Source organism: Cryptotermes secundus, unplaced genomic scaffold (genome assembly GCF_002891405.2).
Source record: "Cryptotermes secundus unplaced genomic scaffold, Csec_1.0 scaffold1688, whole genome shotgun sequence".
NCBI classification, from domain to species: Eukaryota; Metazoa; Arthropoda; class Insecta; order Blattodea; family Kalotermitidae; genus Cryptotermes; species Cryptotermes secundus.
In genome coordinates this window covers 369150-386964 of record NW_019734346.1, presented here as the reverse complement: position 1 = coordinate 386964, position 17815 = coordinate 369150, and the positions used below count along the sequence as shown (strand labels likewise).

General features: G+C 37.7%; 1 protein-coding gene across 1 annotated transcript in view; it reads left to right on the top strand.

Moving 5' to 3' along the window:
* Positions 1-866: 866 nt before the first annotated feature.
* Positions 867-17815, top strand: part of LOC111868715 (trifunctional enzyme subunit beta, mitochondrial) — a gene marked incomplete at its 5' end in the record, with an annotated part of 36666 nt that continues 19717 nt past the window's right edge. Inside the window, 8 exon segments of the mRNA XM_023859631.2 lie at positions 867-917; positions 1002-1182; positions 1268-1455; positions 2899-3086; positions 7121-7295; positions 9922-10052; positions 14447-14574; positions 15877-15964. Of these exon segments, the coding sequence (XP_023715399.2) occupies positions 867-917; positions 1002-1182; positions 1268-1455; positions 2899-3086; positions 7121-7295; positions 9922-10052; positions 14447-14574; positions 15877-15964 (1130 nt within the window).

Sequence of the window (17815 nt, the reverse complement as noted above, 5' to 3'; positions counted from 1 at the left end):
GGGACATAGTCCCACCCCACTAGCAATAATAAAAAAAAAAATATTTCAAGACAACATGATTATCTTTACCAATAGCGGCGTATGTAGGAGCTAATTCCTGAATCTACAGTGCAATTATTTCTAATGTTATATATCTTGCTCATTCAATGGGCCCTTCTGACGTTCTGGAGAGCCAGTCTAGTTGTGAAGAGCTATTTATTTATTTATTTATTTCATATCATATCCATGGATCATTGTACATGATATAGGACAAGTCAAATACTTTACAATACAATAAGTAATAATAATAATAGTAATAATAATAATAATAATACAATATATAACACAATGATATAATAGTATACAAAGATAATAAAATTATGATTCGAATGATATATATCCTGGGTAGTTATGGTTATGGAGAGTTTGATGGAATTTCCATACCTGGTGAAAAGTACAACCAACCGTAAACATAGTCAAGTCTGTGTGTTTGAAGGTATGTAGAGTGCATAACAATTTCTCAATTGATGAGCAGATGATAACATTTACAGTACTCTGCTCATTGTTTCAACACGTACTGTACAAGTTTCGGTCAGGGGGTTTCAAGGACTTGGTATTGGTAACCGCTAAAGGCCTCGTTCCTGATTAAATAATATATTTATATATACATAGCATTGGGCATTAAATATAGCAGCAACTGTGCTTGAACACTCGAACTCTGTTCAAGTACAAGCTGTGAGCGGCTACTTTCTGATCCGTACAACTTTTAAATCCATGTTGTTTAGTTCGCTAAGTGACCCACGTTGCGCTGCTTTCGTTCGTAGTACAGAACCGTACAGAACAGTGTAGAACGGTAGAGAAGGAGAGAATGGCGTCGTACGTTGTAGGAAGTCTTGTAAAAGTTCATAGTGGTGTTAATTTGTCACATTTGAAACACGGTTAGTATTTATTCTTCAGCCTATTTTACAAAGACATACATTTAAATATTCGTATTGCTCAATTGTAACACAACTTTCTTTCAGGATTGGTAAGATGTTTTGCAACAACAAATGTGACGTGGACTCCCAGGGAATCAAAAAAGACCGTCGTGGATAAGACTGGAAAAAATATTGTTTTTGTAGATGCTGTCAGAACACCATTTCTGGTGGCTGGTACTGATTATTCAAAGTTGATGGCACATGATCTAGCTAGGCATGCATTATTGTAAGTAGCCTCCATAAGAATAACGAAAGCACTGTAGGTACTTTCACAATATCCCTTGTTGCTCGTGTTATGTATTATTTTTCAGGTCCCTTCTGCGAAAGACAGGAATTCCGAAAGAAATTATAGACTACATTATATATGGAACCGTTATACAGGAAGTGAAAACGAGCAACATTGGACGTGAAGCTGCTCTTGCTGCTGGTTTCTCAGAAAAAACACCAGCGCACACAGTTACAATGGCGTGTATTAGCTCAAACCAAAGCATTACCACAGGTAAGTAAGTCCAGTTAATGACCTGTTATAGTTCTCAATGTAGGCTGGTGCAAAAAAATATAATTTGTACTTATTTGGGTGCTTCTGATAGTATGTTATAAGTGTGTTAATTTTCTTTGTTCTCTTTTTGGTATGGGTTGGAATTCCTTTGGTCATCACAACAATGAACGAACTGAAATGGTGTTTAAAGTAACATATAGTTCAGTGCCAAAGTAGGTAAGGAAGACATTTTCAAATCAGCAGTTGGGAATGAGAGTTTACAGGAAATTAGTAATGATAATGGAGTTAGAGTAGTAAACTTTGCCACATCCAGAAATCCTACTGTCAAAAATAAAATGTTCCCACAACATAACATACATAAATTTACTTGGACATCTCCTGATGGGAAAACACACAATCAAATTGACCATATTTTGATAGCTAGGACACGGCATTCAGGTATACTTGATGTCTAATCATTCAGAGCAGCAGATTGTGATACTGACCACTTACTGGTGGTGGCAGAGGTTAGGGAAAGACTCTCAGTTAGTAAACAAACAATGCACAGAGTTCATTAGCCACTGAGGCAGATGTCAATAAAGCTTGGGAAACTATTAGAATATAAAAATTTTGGGGCCTAGGTTATGAGGAGATTGAACTTGGGTAATGCCTGCTACCATTAAGTCCAGAACCTTTTGTCATCTTGTCTGCTGTCCAAAAACATAAAAATTAGAATATACAAAACTATACTTTTGCCTGTGGTTCTGTGTGAGTGTGAAACTTCGTCTCTGACGTTAAGGGTGGAACATAGACTGAGGGTATTTGAGAACAAGGTGTTGAGAATATTTTGACCAAAGAGGGATGAAGTGACAGGAGGTTGGAGAAAACTGCATAATGAGGAGCTTCATAACTTGTACTCTTCTCCAAGTTTAATTAGAATGATCAAGTCAATGAGGATGAGGTGAGCAGGGCATGTAGCATGAATGGGGGAGATGAGGAATGCATATAGGATATTGGTGGGAGAGCCAAAAGGAAGGAGACCACTTGGAAGACCAAGGTGTAGGTGGGTGGACAATATTAAAATGAATCTTAGAGAGACAGAATTGTATGGTATGGATTGAATTGATCTGGCTCCGGAGAGGGACCAGTGGAGGGCTCTTGTGAACACAGTAATGAACCTTCGAGTTCCATAAGATGCTGGGAAATTCTTGAGTAGCTGCAGATTTTGCTTCTCCTCAAGAAGGGCTCAGCTCTGTAAGTAAGTAAGTAAATATGATAAGTTTTTATCACATTTTTACATAATCTATACCAGAGTTTTGTTTGGGTAGAGAGAGTCCAGTATCCAGCACAGGAAAAACTGCACAGTCCCTCTGTGTTCTTGTAGGAAAGTATTGTCATGCTATCACTAGTAGCACGTTTTCATTTCAGCTTGAACACGTATCACATAACCAATCCTTGTTTTAGGAGTCGGGCTTATTGCAGCTGGAGCATATGATGTCGTCATTGCGGGAGGAGTGGAATTCATGTCTGATATTCCCATTCGTCTGTCTCGCAAACTTCGCAGTCTTCTTTTGCGTTTGAATAAGACCAAAACGATAGTCCAAAAACTTCAGCTTCTCTCTACATTACGTCCTTCATATCTTGTTCCAGAGGTGATTCACTTTCAGATGTTGTATTGTAATAAGTAAAAAGTAAAGCTATCCCTGTACCAGGCCGTGAAGGCCCATAGGGTTGTGAGACGTTGAGGGTCCCACACCAATATTATTTTAGTTATAAGTGTGTTAGCAGTTAAAAGTGAAGTTATTAATAGACAATTTGAAACTCCACGTATGGAAACCCCATTCATTTGCACTGGTTCATCAGAAATTTTAATTTAAAAATCTAAAATATTCCAGGAATACCAACCCAGTGTCTTCAGTGTCTGTTGCAGTTAATATTTCATTAGTTATCATTTTCTCAGCCTTTTTTTTTTATGCATTGAAACTGTGGTATAGTCAGTATATCTTATAATAAGGACTTCATTATGATGCCAGAAATTGTAGGAACCACGAGTTCCTTAATATTACAGATATGAAGATAACATAAAATGAGGAGAGCTTTTCCCAGCACTTTCATCATAATAAGTGATTTGTAACTGGCCTTTATGCTTTCCTGTAACCTTTTTTGCTTCTAAAGTTATTTATGACCAGCAGTCGTAAAGTTCCAGTAACCCACCTGTCTCCTACTTTTGTAGAAAGTTTACAATTCAGAATTTCATAGCATCTTACCCCCTTCACATTTTTACCACAGAGAAATTTGCATCACGTGAAATTCTCTGAATTTCCTCATTGGTCCAATAGATTCTCAGTGTATACTGTATCATTTAGCTTGCTTACAGAGGACCTGTGCAGTGTCATGTCCTTGCTCCATAGGTTCCCCCTTCCCTTGACCTTCTGCTTACCTCAGATGATGATCTCGCAGAATACAACTGTGCGCACATGTGTTCAAGGTTTTGATTCTCATCAGACACATGACGTACTTGAGTTGGCACTGACTGCAGAATTTTGGGCAACCCTCAGTATGTCAACAAAACAGAAGAATTTAGGCTTTAATATGAAGCTTGAAATAGTATGTGTGTATAGTGAGCAGCTTGTTAAAAAATGATATGTGGAGGCAAGATGGATTAACTAATCTGGCATTGTTTAAAATAATGAAGAGAGAACATGATATAATTAATCCTAAGCAAATTAAAAGCCCATTTTCACAGGACATAAAGTCACAACATTTATGTCTTGACATGTGCGCAATGTGTTTCACTGTGAAAACTTGTTCTGATGCTATGATATCTTAGATTAATGTTTGACTCTAATGTTACAGAATCAAACAGGTTGATTTCCAATACATCTGTCATGACTTTGCCACTTCCAAAAAATTTATGACTTATGAATGCAGAAGTCACAGCTTTATATGTCATGAGAAAATGAGCTGTAATATTTTTCCTTTTTTCACGAGTACTTAGGTGTGAAACTCGTTTTGTGATCTCAGTTTGTGACAGACATAAATGACATTCATGCTTCTAATGTATCATCATAGACAAGGGAAGAACAAATGGTAATACTAACTGCATAATGAATGTGGTAACTTAAGTATTACTTAAACCTGGTTTCAGTAGGTTTGAAAATTAAACTGTTTTGTTTTCATGTACTCTTTATGTACCAGTACAATAACACATGTTTAATAGTTAAGCAGTTAGGTATAATAGCTGTTTAACCACCATTTATTACATTTGTAATGTCAAAAAGTTGCATGCATTCCAGCCAAGTTATTTAGAACACCCTTTAATGTAATGCATGTATGTTCAGTACTAGTGAGATTTAGACTGCTCTGTGTGTTCTGTTACTCCAGTTCATTATGAATCTACCCTACCAATCGCATTTATGTCTGTACAATGTATTGTGGGTGCAATGTTTTGCAGGCTTGCAGTAAAAAATGGGTACAAACTGTTCCCGTAAAGGATGGTCTGTAATTATCGGTTGTGAATGAAAAAATCTCTAATATCTGGGTTCCTTTGGTGCTAACAACAATGAATATATTCAATTATCCTTTATTTTCACGTCCCTCTAATAACCACTTAGAGAACAAGAAACATTGCCACACCTTTGTTATTATTCAAACCATAATGCTAAATTTTATTACACATAACTGGAAGTTAGGGGAGGACTTGTAGTTATGCAATTCATCCATTTTTCCTTAGAATGGACAGTTTTTCAAATTCTATAGATTATCGAAAGGTCAAGGTTGAACAGTATTTTCTCTACTAAAAGTGGATTTGATTCTTCAATAAAAAGATAATAGCCATCAGTTCTCTATTTTGAATAAAATATATGATCACTTATACACGTTTACTTCTGTCTTGAATGCAGCTTTATTTACAATTGTTGCTATACATAAAAACAAAAACTAAAAATTAATTATACGAGTAAATACCATTGCATTTAAGACAGAATTAATGTGTATAAGTGATTCTTTAATGCAACAGGATGCTGAGATACAATATTATATACGTGGGTTACTTCAAAGATCATGGCAACATATTTTTTTCAAAATTTCGAAAGCTCCGACCAGAATTTCCAAATTTGCCGCTGAGAGACAGCAACGTCTGATTTATAATGATGCTGCTAGATGATTTGGAAGTCCAAGGACAACGAAGCGAGTCCAGTGCGAAGTCAGTGTGATCATAAGAATCATCGAGAATGAACGTTAGCCGGCTGGAACAGCGTTATTACATGAAAATAGTAGTGCTTCGCGGCAGAAATGCGACTGAATGTCACTCAGAGCTTGTGCAAGCTCTGGGTGATCGTCTGCCATACAGAACTGTTGCAAGATGGATAGAAGAAATCCAACGTGGAAGAGAAGCAAGTGCCAACTTGCAACATAGTTGACGCCCTGTGTCCGTTCGTACCGATGTTTCTCATGCCGTGATCACCCAGTTCATGGAGGAAGATAGGCGCTGGTCTCTGAAGGAGTTAGAGAGACATACAGGGATTGACCAGGCAACTGTGCATCGAATTTTATGAAAAGACCTACACATGCGTAAGATTGCAGCGTAGTGGGTGCCACATGAATTAAACGAGGTTCAAAATTGGACACATTATGGAGCAAGTCGTGTGAACTTCGGACAATATGAAATTGAAGGAGACAATTTCTTGAATCAGATAATTTCCATCCATGATACATGGGCTAGGGCATACGAACCTGAGCTTAAACGGCAGTCCGCTGAGTGGCGACATTCAGAGTTGCCGGAAAAGCACAAGTTTTGTAGAAACCCATCCCTTTTAAGTTAATGGTCATTTTAGCATATGTGATGTCCAGGGAGTTATTCTGTGTCATTTTGTTCCACATGGTCAGACTGTCAGTGCAGCATATTATGAGTCCTTTCTGCAGAATAACTTAAGTCGTGCAATTAGGAATAAATGTCCTGAACTGCTTAACAATGCCATCATCCTTCACGACAGTGCCACCGCCCACACAGCAAACAGTCTCAAGAACCATTTACGATATTGGGGATGGGAAGTACTACACCATCCTTCATGTTCACCTGACTTTTCGCCATGTGACTATGACTTAATACCCAAATTGAAACAGCCATTGCGAGGGAAACGCTTTTGTACACGAGAGGACATTTCCAACGTAGTTCAGCGTGAGATGACAAGATTTGGAGATGGTGAAGCTGTTGGTATTCATCGTCTTCCTCATCGCTGGCAGCGAGTACTTGAAACACTTGGAGACTACTTTGAAGGTTGCTAGTCATAATGTAAGAATTCAGATTTAACTCACATTGAATTTTTCATTTCTTAATCACAATTGAATTTTTCGAGGATTAAAGAATGAAAAAGACAGTCATTCCTTAATGTGCAATTTTTCTTGCCTACTATGCCTACTCCCCTTCACATCTGCCTGATCTGACAGCCAATCGGAAGGGTATATCATGCCCTTTCATAAGTATATTTTGAACTTTCTTCACTGTAACGTGTTTGCCCCCCAAAAATTAGTTGCTATGATTTTTTAAGTAACCCACGTATATGTGATAATCTGTTGGTACTTCATGGTTCCTTGCAGTTGTAAAGGTTTTGCTTTTCATTCATGATATAGTTTTTTTCCCTGTCTGTTGTTTTTCTTTTAATATTGATTCGATTAATTTATGCAGTTGCCATCAGTGGCAGAATTCTCATCGGGTGAAACTATGGGGCATTCTGCAGATCGGTTGGCAGCCTCATTTGGTGTATCTCGTAAAGAGCAGGATGAATATGCTCTGCGCTCCCACACCTTGGCCCAGCAGGCATATGATAAGGGATACCTCACAGACATAGTTCCAATGAAAGGTTTGTATACACATTTGCCATCTGTAGCTGATATTCTGTAATATACTCTTTTCTTTAACATATGAGTGTTTGAAGGTTGCAGTGCAAGGGCCAGTTTAGGCCTACTCCTTATGCATTTATTCAGTCATTCAACATACTGTCATGTTTGTTGATGTGACTGTTGACAGCTTTTGGATTGGTAATAAATTTATTTCATTCTTATACAGCTCATTGAAGTATTGCTAGTGGGGTGGGACTAAGTCCCTTGTACTTCCACATTGCCATGACATTTATACACAGGTATTGCCCTGTTTAAATCCAACATAGAGGATCACAGAAAAATATATTAATCTTCACAATAAAATAATCCAAGAAGCTTAAAGAGTGAGAATGAATTATATAGTAAAAACAAATAGAACACAGAACAATATATGATAAGAAAATCGTACAGCTTCAGGAAATCCCCTTGAATACTAAGAGGAGTGGGAAAATTGGCCACAAGAAATGAGTGCCAGGAATCTTCCTGTGGGATAAAAGGTGGCCGGCACATAAGGTTGACAACCTCACCACCATCTGTGAGCCAGTTGTCTAGAAAATATGGGAGCCTCAGTGTCTCACAACCTTATGGGCCTTTGTGGCCTCTTACAGGGATAGTTTTTTTTCTGTTTACTGTTTACTTGTACATTTACACTAGGCGGGAAACTCGGAAGTGTCTGCAAGGGGTTGGCAATTGTTGACATGTAAAAGTAAATAATTTAAGGGGCCACAAGCTCATACAGGACAACATCAAAGAACTTCTTCTTGAGAACGACAAAGTGGCACACATTCAGGCCCTGTCAAAAGAAATAATAAGAGGGGCGTCACAAACCAGCTTGGTTTACAAATTCAAATAGAATCTTATCAAACTAACTATAAATATTTTAATATACGAAGGGGGACCCAAAAATAACTGGAACCGACCNTTTAGATTTTACACCCAATTGTATAATATTTATATTGTATGTATATATTTTAACTTCTAGAACATATACTGTAATAGTGGCTTCTAACTGTATTGATGTAAAGGTGTCCGTCTGAAGATGTTCTCTGAAGACTGAAACATGTAAGGGCATGAATAATTGAAATAAGACAAAAATCTTAACCATTCACACTGGATGGAACTGTTTAACTTTTTCATAATTCTTATAAGATTAGCAAGATAGAAGAAGGATTTTATGATATCAGTGTAGTAACATAAGGTATGATAGCTTGTGCATTGTGTCTACATTACAGGCAATGCTGAACTTTATTCTTATAATTTATATAAACATCTCCTATATAGAAAAATACAGTTGCATACTACATAGTGATGAGTGACATGGAGGTGAATAAGGTACTGTATACAATGTATTATAATGGTATTTGAATGAGATTCAGTGATCAGAAATTTGTTTTTAAGGATGTTTACTAAAGTGTTATTATATTTAACTCTTAATTAATTACTTTCTATGAAACAATCAGTATATACAATTTAAATAACTCATACTGTAGATGACTAATTGGCTCTCTGATCACATTTGAATTGTGTAAGATATGAAATGTACTTGACCAACCTGATGATGAGTGATTGAAGATCTAAACTTGCAATGGCATAAGATTGTAGCGTTGTATATGTGCCTTAAAGTTGTGTTGTAGTAGGGTTCTACAGTAAAAGACTAAGAAAAATCTGATACTTCTAACACACAGCCTAAACTCAAAGACCTTTTTTTTCCCCCCTTTTTTACCCCATTAATTACGTTGTGCATAAGAGGCCATGGTTGATTGTTAAATGTGCACATTTGGAAATGTACCAGTATCAGTCCTGTTTAATTATGCTGAAAGCTGCAAGACTTACAGAAAATGAATTATTACCTTCTTCTCTAAAACTGTTATCAAATACATTTTACTCTCCACTGTATATTTAGGGAGTTAACACTCAAGACTCATGAAATGAACGAGGGTCTTCAAAGTAGCTGTTAAAATTGCCCAATCTAACAGAAAATGGAAATGGCTTAACAATTTGCGTAAAACTTTTCATTATCATATTTCACAAAAATCTGTTCAGAGGTTCTTGAAGTGTTTCATATGCAAGGCATGACCTGGTCTAACTTAATGGGCACTCCACAGGGTTGCAAATGCCTGAACATTTTCTGCAGAGTAGTTGTGGGGTTTCTTTTCTTTTTTATGATCTGTTATCATAAATTGATTCAGGACCCTATAATGAGTGGCAGTGGTGCCTACACCCAGCTCACAAACTTGTGTGTTTGCCATATTGTTATTAATGATTGTAGCGGTTACAAAATTTTCATTCCGGGTGGTCTTTGCATGCATAATGTTCATGTGGAATTTCATGAAAATGAGTTAATTGGTTCAAATATGAAGCCAGAAACACCAACACTGCAATCTCCTTTCTTTCTTTATTTCTCTCCCTCCCTCTCTCTTCTCTTCCTCCCTCTCTCTTCTCTTTTCTTCTTTATATCTTTCTTTAAGAAAGGCATTTAGGCATAAAAGTCTGTGGACATTTTCATTAAGTCTTGATCAATTTTGTAAATGTATTATGTGGTTTACTTTTGTCTCCAGTAAAAGTAAAGAAAGATGAGAACTGAATTTGGTCCATTTGAATTTCTAGTTCCTGGAGTATCAAAGACTGTATCAAGGGATAATGGAGTTAGAGTTTCAACTCCTGAGCAGCTGCAGAAACTGAAACCTGCCTTCATTAAACCACATGGAACAATAACTGCTGCAAATGCATCTTTTCTGGTAAGGGTGAACACAGCATAGTGTAATATAAATTTACTGCTGCAGTGTCTCCATAGAAGTATTGTCGCATGCAGACCCATTACTGGGTAATGACGTCAAAACAAACAGCAAAGCAACATCCGTTGCTAGGCAACAGATTCTCAGTAAGCAAGTATACACAGCCATTACTGAGTAATGCCGTTGCAAACAAACATGTACCTGTGGAAATGATTGGAGTACAACAATGGACGGTGTTTTCTACATGGTCCATGCCGAGATGTTTTAAGGAGGACCATTGGAACAAGAGACAGAAGAGTTTTACGGGAACCTTTAAAGAGATTAGTCAGTGCAGTTAGCAAAAAAGTGAGCACAGAAACCGCAGAATCTCCACTGTTAGACGCTGTTACCAGTGAACAACTGGTGAAGATACAGCAGACTGAAAAGACTTAGCATGTGCTGTAGTGATTTCTAAAGTGTGGAAATCAGCAATGACACTCTAATTAAGTGTAGTCACAAGTCGTGTGTTAAAGTGGTCAATATATCCAATTGGTAGTCACTTGTTCTATGATCTGTTCTATTGAAAGCAGCACTGTTTAATTAAGTTGTCAGGTAGGTCAGGTTTTTAGCACATATGCAACAAAAAGTTACAAAAATATGCCTGTTACCTTTGCTGTGTCTGTCTGACCATCAGCCCTCTTTTGACAAGTTGAGAATTTGCTGAATGGATTTTCATAAAATTTTGTTTTGAGATGGTTTACTAAAAATTAGGTCATTCAGGTTCTGGTTAAAACCAGACAGCAAAAGCAGTTGTGTCACAGGAAGACATACGACCTTTCTTTATTTTTCCACATAATCGCCCCTTCTTTGAACACATTTCTCCCAACGTTCTGGGAGTTTGAAAATTCCCCTTCTGTAAAATTCTGTTCCAGCCATCCGAAGACACTGATGCACTGCTTTCTGAATTGCCTTCCTTGTCTCAAAACCTTGTCCACATAGCTGATCCTTCACAAATCCGAAAAGATGGTAGTCGGAGGGTGCCAGATCAGGGCTATAGGAGGAGTGTGGAAGAACTTCCCACCCCATCTTTGCAATTGCTTCCATTGTGAGGCGAGCGGCTTGGGGGCGAGCGTTGTCATGCAGGATGATGATGTTTCGTCCAGGACGTTTATCGTGCAATGCATGATGGAGCTTGTGCAGCGTCTGGATATAACGAGCAAAATTGATGGTTTGCCCAGGTTCCAGGAATTCGGCCAGAATAAACCCCTCTGCATCCCAGAAGACTGTGCCCATCACCTTTGCAGCTGATGGCACTGTCTTTGCCTTCTTTTTTGATGGAGAATGCAAATGGTGCCATTCCATACTCCACCGTTGTGTTTCAGGCTTGAAATGGTGAAACCAGCTTTCATCACATGTCACAATAAAGAGCAAAAAATCATCGCCTTCATGTCAATATTTCTGCAGTAGTTCTAAGGTGATGGCTTTTCTCTGACCTTTGTGGCCTTCGGTCAATAACCGTGGAACCCAATGAGCACAAACTTTCCTATAGCCCAAGCTTTCAGTCATCTCCTGTACTGCACTGTGCCCTATTCCAAGTTTTCAGGCTATTGTGTCCACAGTCACGCCTGTCATCTTGAGTGATCTCATCCCCTCTTTCCTTGTTGTGTTCAGTTGAGGCTGTTCGAGAATGACCGCTCCGAGGCTCTTCTTTGATGCTGGTGTTCCCATCTTTAAAATGTTTCACCCATCTTCGAACACTACTCGCACCCATGCACACACTTCCATAAGCATGCTGAAGTCTCAGATGAATTTCTGCAGCAAGGATTTCCTCTTTCACAAGAAATTCAATGACAGCACGCTGGCAAAACGAGATATCGTCAGCCATTTTGTTAGGAGTGATACTGGTCACGTGATGCAAGCTATGGATGTCACAAGAGACTCAAGGTTAACAAAACAGCTGGTTCCACCTACCACCATACTCTCTTTTGTCTGCTTTTCCCAGGTTGCATGCAAAAAAAAAAAAGTTGCTCATGACTTTCAGTATGACCTACGTACATTCACTTTTGTGTGTATCTTGATAATGATTCATGTAGGCTTATGGTAAGTGACTATAAATGGGGTTTGGATTGGTTATTGCATTTATTGAACATGTACAGATAATGAGAGCAATTAACTATAGCAGTTTCACTGATTTACACACTTAACAGTTCACTATACTGCAGCACAAATTTTTCTGTGTAATGTATCTTCACTGGTTACTGCCTGGCAACACTCCCAACACTGTAGATCCTTCAGCTTTCATGTTCCATGGCTCTGGTCCTTGCTGGCTGTTGCCTATCTCATGACTAACTAGGTGTTGCCTCGTTACACTCTTCTAATGGGCTATTCCTCATGCCCTTATGGCTCAAGAACTACACTTCCTAACCACTGTCTCAAGACTGCTGACTCTTGTGACTACACTTTACCAGTCAGTATCACACACAGACCAGTGTTTCCAGTCACAGTCTTCACTGTGCTGCTTGCTGATGTCTTGCATCAGTGGACATTCCTCCATTCCCGGGCTCACGTCCTCACAGGCTGGTGGCCATTTCGCACCGACCTCCTACTCTTCTAACTCTGCTGTCTCAAGATGGGCTTGTCCCATTGGTCCTTGTGATATAGCCATGGGATGGACCCAGCAGAAAGCACTGCTTGCAGTAGTTCTTCTGTTGTTGCATGGCATCACTCCTGTCGTGGAGACTCGTTTATCTCACCATTGCCTAGCAATGTGCCTTGTCTTTCGGCAAATATATCACAGTATATACTGGAATAAAAAAATGTTTGAACTCAAGCTGTAGAGGAAAATGAAATACAGACCATATTTCCAGTACATTCTTTCTAGAAGTCTTGGGTGTTTTCGAGATGTTTAAAGAAGAGAGTGAATGCATCAGAATTAGTATGTTGTGTGGACTTTGGTGAGTTCATTGTATAATTACATTGATTTCAGAGTTTCATTTATGCGGAATTTTACATGGATGGGGAAAATTAGAAATGCGTACAACATTTTTGTCTGGAAACTTGAATGGAAGACACCACATGGTATAGGTTGCAAAATATGTTAGGATAACATGAAAACAGATCTTGAAAGAATAGGCTGTGAAAATGTGAACTGAATTCAAGTGGTTGAGGACAGGTCCAATGGCATGCTTGCATAGACATTGTAATACTGTGAAGCCCCCATTTGAGCTTTCTTTTGGAAAATTGAACTGAGGAAAATTGTAAACAGAAATGTAATATTAAGATTAATGACTTAGATCATGAAGGTTAAAGGTAAAGCTGTCCCTGTAACAGATGGTGAAGGCCCATAGGGTTGTGAGACGTTGAGGCTCCGACATTTTCTCTATAGACAGTTGGGTCACAGATGGCGGTAAGGTTGTCAGCCTTATGCAACTGCTACCGTTTACCCCCAGGAAGATTCCTGGTACTCATTTCTGTTAGAGGCTGAGTCAACCCCAAGGCCATAGTGCAGCTGGAAGAATTAGGTAAATTGAAAAAATCTACCTCATTGGGACTTGAGCGACTTAAGATCATTGAAATTTAATAATGTTGCATGTAGACCCGTTGCCAGGCCAGTGACCTTGGAATAAGCAAATGTACAACAACTGTTGCTAAATAACAGCTCTGCAGGCAAGCATGTTTTCAGGACAGCGTTTGGATACAACAGTAATGGGAACCCCAACAGACACTAAGGCAACAATGGGATGGCAATAGAAGAACGGTGTTTTCTATGTAGCTCATGCCTAGATGTTATATAGTGGGGCAGTTAGTGAGAGTGAGTTGAGCAAAGTGAAAAGTAGTTGGTTCGTGAGTAAGTTAGTAAGTCGAGAGTTGGTGTAGCTGAGGCCAGGGACATTTCAGGACCCCAGATGAAGGGGAATGTCCACTGCTGGAAGCCGTTAACAGAAAACTGGTGTAGACACAGCAGGCTGAGTAGACTTAAATGTATGCTCTAATGAGCTGTAAAGTGTCTGAATTAGTGAAATGTTATAATTACTTATAGTCACACATCTGTAAGAGTTCACTAAATCCAATTACCAATCCAAACCTCGTCTGTAATTACTCATACATGTGTCAGTTTTAAATGAAGGACAGCCTTAAACTGAGGAACACATATGGAGGATCCACCCATAAACTATTGTGTTCCATAGCAGCAGTTTATTTATTGACCAGTAGTGCAGCTTTGAACTTCTCAAGGAAGTCCCTGCAAGGATGTGAGTGTGATTAGAAATAGTGGCTGCATCCTGTCTCATGAAGATACTGCTTCTGATATATGTGTGTGAAGTTTTTGGTATTCATTGTTCTTGTAATAATCATGCTATTGTAAGGATGTCACATGTGTCATTTTCTTAGACTTATGCACACATATGTCTCTTCCCTAGACTGATGGTGCTTCAGCTTGCTTAATTACCACGGAAGCGAAAGCAAAGGAACTGGGTCTGAAACCAAAGGCCTATGTTCGAGATTTTATCTTTGTTTCGCAGGATCCAAAGGACCAGCTTCTTCTTGGGTAGGAAACTTATGAAATGGTGCTATTTGGACTAGGAAGATTATTATTATCTGTGTGTTGTTTCTGAAAGGCAGTGGGAGTTTGAAGACTGTTTAATTGAACTTTGTCTTTAATATTAATTTTCAATTGGAAACCAGAATATTTTGGAAATAGATTCCATTTTCATTTTCAGGTGGAAAGGATGCGAAGATCTACCCTGTTGGGCATATAGATAGAGATGTTCGCTTACCCTGTACCAGCCATGAGAGTAGCTCGACCTAGATATCCAGTAGAATAGGAATTTTTGATATCCTTTCCATCTGAACATGGAAGGAGAACTCTTTCCTAAAACATTTTTGTATTAAAAACTAAAATGAACAAACTCCAAAGAAGCCTTCAGCATTGTGTGTCATATTGTTGATTGACTAAACTCAGTGTTCTCAAAATTAATTTTGAATTGTTGCAAGAAAGAGCAACATAAATTTGCTTTAATTATGTATAGATTTGCGTCTGCATTCGAGGTAAACCTTGGATTCAGAGCATTCAGCATTGAAACCATAAAATTACAGAGGTGCCATTTTACCATTGGCTAGGAATATTAATATTAAATTTTGATGTTCATTGTCTTTAACTTACTTCTCTCCCATGTTCCTATGCAGGAGTTTGTAGCATAATTTTATTTTAGGAATAGATTCCACATATTAGTGAAATAAATAGTCATATGTTTGCAAGGAGTCTAGAGTCTTTGTAAATGACCATTGAGGTTAGTCTCAAATCTCTGGATTTATCACACAAAAGAACACAAATGTCCTGATGGCAGAATGTTCCAGAATATGGTACAAGGTGACTCTATAATACAAGAAAGAACCTGAGAGATACAAAATTGGTCAAGTATATGTAAATGGGGTATTTAGGAATGAGCAATACTTTGAGTAAGAAGTGCAGTCATGCATACATATGCCATCCATACATGCTAGATTTCACAATCCCTTTACACCACTGTTCATGCATACCGTCAACCATTTTGAGATAGAAGTGTTAAGTCAGTATGTTGAAATTACCGACAGGTGTATGAATACTGGAAGTATGTTGAAAATTGAAGGCTGTAACATTTTTGTGATGACATCACAGTCTGCCACTAACTTATGATTATGCACCTGTAATCAGGNGCAAAATTTAAATGGCCGGCTGAATATATTACCGCAGGAGCCGCGGCCGCGGAATTTAAATTACCACGTCAAAGGGTTAAAGGACAGTTCAATTCAGAGTTGGAAACTCTGCTAATGAATAGATACTAATTGCTTTTTGTTTTCATATTTGCAGTCCAACATATGCTGTACCCAAAGTGCTGGAAAAGGCTGGTCTCCAGCTTAGTGACATTGATGTTTGGGAAGTTCATGAGGCTTTTGCAGTAAGTTAGACTTGCATTGATTAATTTGATTTGTTTCATTCTGGTCTGTCACACTAACAATCACAAATATAAATCACAAAGAAATTTACATAACCAAAGAAATACAACAAAAACTTGCACAACACAAAGCTACTATAGCAGAAGCCGATAAAGAAAAAACACTAGTTATCATTTATAAAGAAGACCTGGACAAAAAAATTGAATTCTTTTATCGAAAATAATAACATCTCCGAACTAAGAACAGACCCTACACAAAAATTTCAAAGAACAGTACAAAACACCTTGAAACAATGTAAAATTATAATAGACCCAACAAAAAGAAGACATGTTCACCAAATGAACTCACAAGCACCTAAACTGAAAGCAAAAATTAAAATTCACAAACAAGAGGCCCCAATTAGACCAGTAATAAACAACACTAATGCACCCACACATAAAATAGCTAAATACATACATCAAAGAATAAACGAACACCAAAAATTAAAATACGAGTACAACATCACTAACACAACACATTTTGCAGGAAACATAAGAAACTTAAAACTAAATGCAAATCACAAACTACTAACATTGGATATTAAGGACCTATACGTTAATATCCCAATCTGTGATACACTTCTTGTAACCCATAAACTACTTAAGGATAGTCACATGGACAAAAGCATTATAAAAGAAATAATGTCCATACTTACAATGATATTGAACCAAAACTATTTTGAATATAACAGGAAATATTATAAACCAAGAACAGGCGTAGCCATGGGCTCCCCCATATCGAATACAATGGCACAAATCTTCCTACAAAGCAGAATAAAACATCTGCTGGAAGATGAGAATATCAAATACTACAACAGATATGTAGACGACATCTTCATAATATATAATCTCACAAAAATAACCCCCCAATGCATCCTTGTACAGTTTAATAGACAACATAAAAACCTACAATTTACAATAAACGAAGAAGTAAACAACCAAATAACCTACCTATACTTAAACATAACTAACAGAAATGGACATATAGAAATGGAAATATACAGAAAACCAACATCGACAGACATAACTATAAATAATAAATCATGCCACCCTAAAGAACAAAAATTAGCAGAATATAAAAACTGGATACACAGACTTCTTACACTTCCACTTGAGAAAGATGCTAAAAACAAAGAATTAAACACCATTATTAATATAACACAAAATAATGGCTATAGAAAGGAAGACATCATACACCTGTATAACAAACTTGAACAAAAGATAAGTAACCCGAATAATAAAGACGAAAAAGAACAACAAAAATGGGTCACTTACACCTACACAGGAAACTACATATGAAAAATCACAAAACTATTCAAAAACACCAACATAAAGATAGCCTTTAAAACAACACACACAATAGGTAACCTAATAAACCCGTACGAGCATAGTGGCATATACAAATTAACATGCCAAAGTTGCCAAAAAGTATACATCGGCCAAACGGGTAGAAATCTAACAACTAGATACAAAGAACACATAAGAAGTATAAGTCTAAACAAAGACGAATCGGCATTTGCCCAACATGTACTAAATAATCTCCATCAATACGGGCCGATGACAGTAATTATGGAAATGATCAAAAAAGCTAAAAAAGGAGGCATAATGAATATAAAAGAGGACTTCTACATATATCAATTCAATAAATTGATAGAAGAACAAAAGTATAAAAGAGAAAGTAATAGCCTACGTAGTATGTTCGACCTCATAATACATCATCAGAACACGCCCACATTGACGTCACAAACACAACAAGTATAAATTCACGTGACACAACACACTTCTGAACAGTGAAAACAGCACAGCACAGCAGCC